Consider the following 2368-nt stretch of genomic DNA (forward strand, 5'->3'; position numbering starts at 1 on the left):
GCCGGGCTGCGCCGGGAGGGTGGAGCCTCCCCACTGCTGGCCTGGATCCTGAGGCAGGTGGCCGGTGCCCCACTCCACCAGCTCTCCGTCCCCACGGAGGACGGGGATGTCACCCAGTGCCAGGCTCAGCGTCCCGGCCGGATCCTGGAGGGCTTGGGCACTGCTGGCTGGAGCTGTCTGCTTCATCCCGGGGGCCAACGGCAGCGCTGTGTCACCTACCCCAGCACCCAGGACCTCCTCGGTCCCTGAGCCCCCGTCCGTGCTACTGGGGGGCTGAGATGGGGCCTCTAAGTCAGCAAGGGCGGTATGCAGGAGGCTGGAAGGGACCTGGGTGCTAGCAGGTGCCATGTCCCTGCCAGTGGCAGCAGAGAGGGAGGGCTGGGTGGCAGAAGGGAGGGCAGGGGACAGGCAATTGCAGTCAGGATCTGTCCCCACACCTGAAAGAAGGAGAGAGAAGAGACAGCCGTGGGGTCCCCAGCCTCTAAGAGGGGCACAGCCAGCAGATCTGAGGTCAGGGGCACTGTCCCCGTCCCTCCCCGCAGCCCCAGGCAAGCGGGTCAAACAGCCCCTCAAAAACTGGGAGAGCGAGGGAGAGGCAGGGAACAGGCAGGAGCAGGCAGGGCAGCACGAGGGTGACAAGCAGCAGGTGGGACGAAGCAAACCCGAGTCACCGGGTGCCCTGAGGTGATGGCAATGGGTTATTCACAACTTGCAGGAGCCAGACAGCCACGTTTAACGTCCCCCATGGCACAAGGACATGGCACAGCTCCGACACGAGGATGACAGTGAGACGTCTCCTCCACGCAAACACAGCACGGGCGCTCGCAGAAGAGCGGATGGCAACACGGGGCTCTTCCACCCCAGCAGCAACACTCGCCCTGAAGGCTTGGCCAGGGGAAACTGAGGCACGAGGCAGCTGAAGTGACACAGCCAAGGTCATGCAGCGCGTTGGTGGCACAGCTGTCCCTCCATTTCTCCACGTTATGCTCCACCCGGCACCGGGGCTTTGAGACAGAGCCAAGCCTGATGTCTCCTCAGTCCCCCTCAGCATCTCCCCCTCGCCTTGCTTCCAGTAGGATTTAGCCCAAATCCCACCTTCAAATGGCAGCCAGCCCCTTCTCCCCTGACACTGATGCAGAGCTCGCTGACACAGGGAAAGGGACCAAGGTGGACACGTGCCGCACCCACGGACACACGGCTCTTAAGCTGCTCCATGCAGGTGAGCCCAAGTCCCCCAGACTGGCACAGGTTTACTGGGCAGAGGCCAAGCCTTGGCATCTCACCTGGTGAGGATCCTGCCTTCCCGGGTCCCAGGCAAGTCCTGCGGTAGACTCGGCTGCAATCCTTCTCAAAAGTCTCCTGGTTCTGCAGCAGACGCTTGATGTCCTGGAAGAAATCCTTCACCAGCACCAGCATCTCGTAGGGGGAGGTGGTGAACTCCTTGAAGCACATCTGTGAGAGCTGGAGGAAGCACCAGGCTCAGCATCAGCTCCATGACTGACTCGGTGTCACTGCCACAGATACCCCAGTGCTCCCAAGGCAGGATCTGGTGGCTCCTCGTGGCTCCCTGTGTCCATGCACACCCCACCTCTGCTCTACTTCATGGTCCTGCCTACACACCCATCCCGGGATGCTCTGGACATCCCATTTCACCCCAGGATGCTACGGAAATCCCATTTCACCCAGGATGCAGACCCAGGCCCAGACCCCCATGAGGTTGGGGACATTTTACCGTTCTCTCCTCATCATCCTCCTCCCTGATGCAGGGGTCCACATTCTCATTGATGTGGTCGTACATCCTGCGCACCATCTGCATCTTCCGGGCGTTGGATGAGTTCTCCTTGAACTCTGTTCGCTCCAGGATCTTGCCCATCAGGGGAAAGGCAGCTTTCACATAGCAGATGGAGTCGTTCTGCAAGGACACAGACCCACCAAAAAGCAACAGCGGTTACTGGATGGGCATCTCACTCTGCCTGGGGGAAACTGAAGCACGGAGGCACAAAATGCCTTTCTACAATCCCACAGGATGCCCAAACTGGGACTTGGAAGCCACCTGGCCAAGTGGGATGCTTGTCTCCTGCAAAGGGAGACGAGAGAGGAGATTGGGGATCTGGGGACCTCCCACCATGCACCAGCCAGCCCTGCTCCCTGTCCCCTACTGTCCCCAGCAAGAAACCACTCACTCACCAACTGCATCTTGTCAATGAACTTGAAGGAGACCCTGCCTGGGTGCTGCATCTGGGTGTCAGCCTGGAAGGACAAAGCAGGATGTCACCCCACATCCCCAGGGACAGCAGCCTCAGATATGCCATGCTCTGGGCACAAAGGGGTCCCTGAGACCCCCAAATCCGCAGGGCTTGAGGGACTT

At 60.5% G+C, this 2368-nt stretch overlaps 1 protein-coding gene across 1 annotated transcript in view; it reads right to left on the reverse strand.

Moving 5' to 3' along the window:
- Positions 1–2368, reverse strand: part of CSF1 (colony stimulating factor 1) — a 6897-nt gene that overhangs the window by 2523 nt on the left and 2006 nt on the right. Inside the window, exons 3-6 of the mRNA XM_017739796.1 lie at positions 2188–2250; positions 1733–1912; positions 1284–1461; positions 5–437 (exon numbers count right to left, since the gene is read on the reverse strand). Of these exons, the coding sequence (XP_017595285.1) occupies positions 5–437; positions 1284–1461; positions 1733–1912; positions 2188–2250 (854 nt within the window). The remainder of the gene's footprint in view (positions 1–4; positions 438–1283; positions 1462–1732; positions 1913–2187; positions 2251–2368) is intronic.

Source organism: Corvus brachyrhynchos, unplaced genomic scaffold, assembly GCF_000691975.1.
Source record: "Corvus brachyrhynchos isolate BGI_N302 unplaced genomic scaffold, ASM69197v1 scaffold67, whole genome shotgun sequence".
Lineage (NCBI taxonomy): Eukaryota > Metazoa > Chordata > Aves > Passeriformes > Corvidae > Corvus > Corvus brachyrhynchos.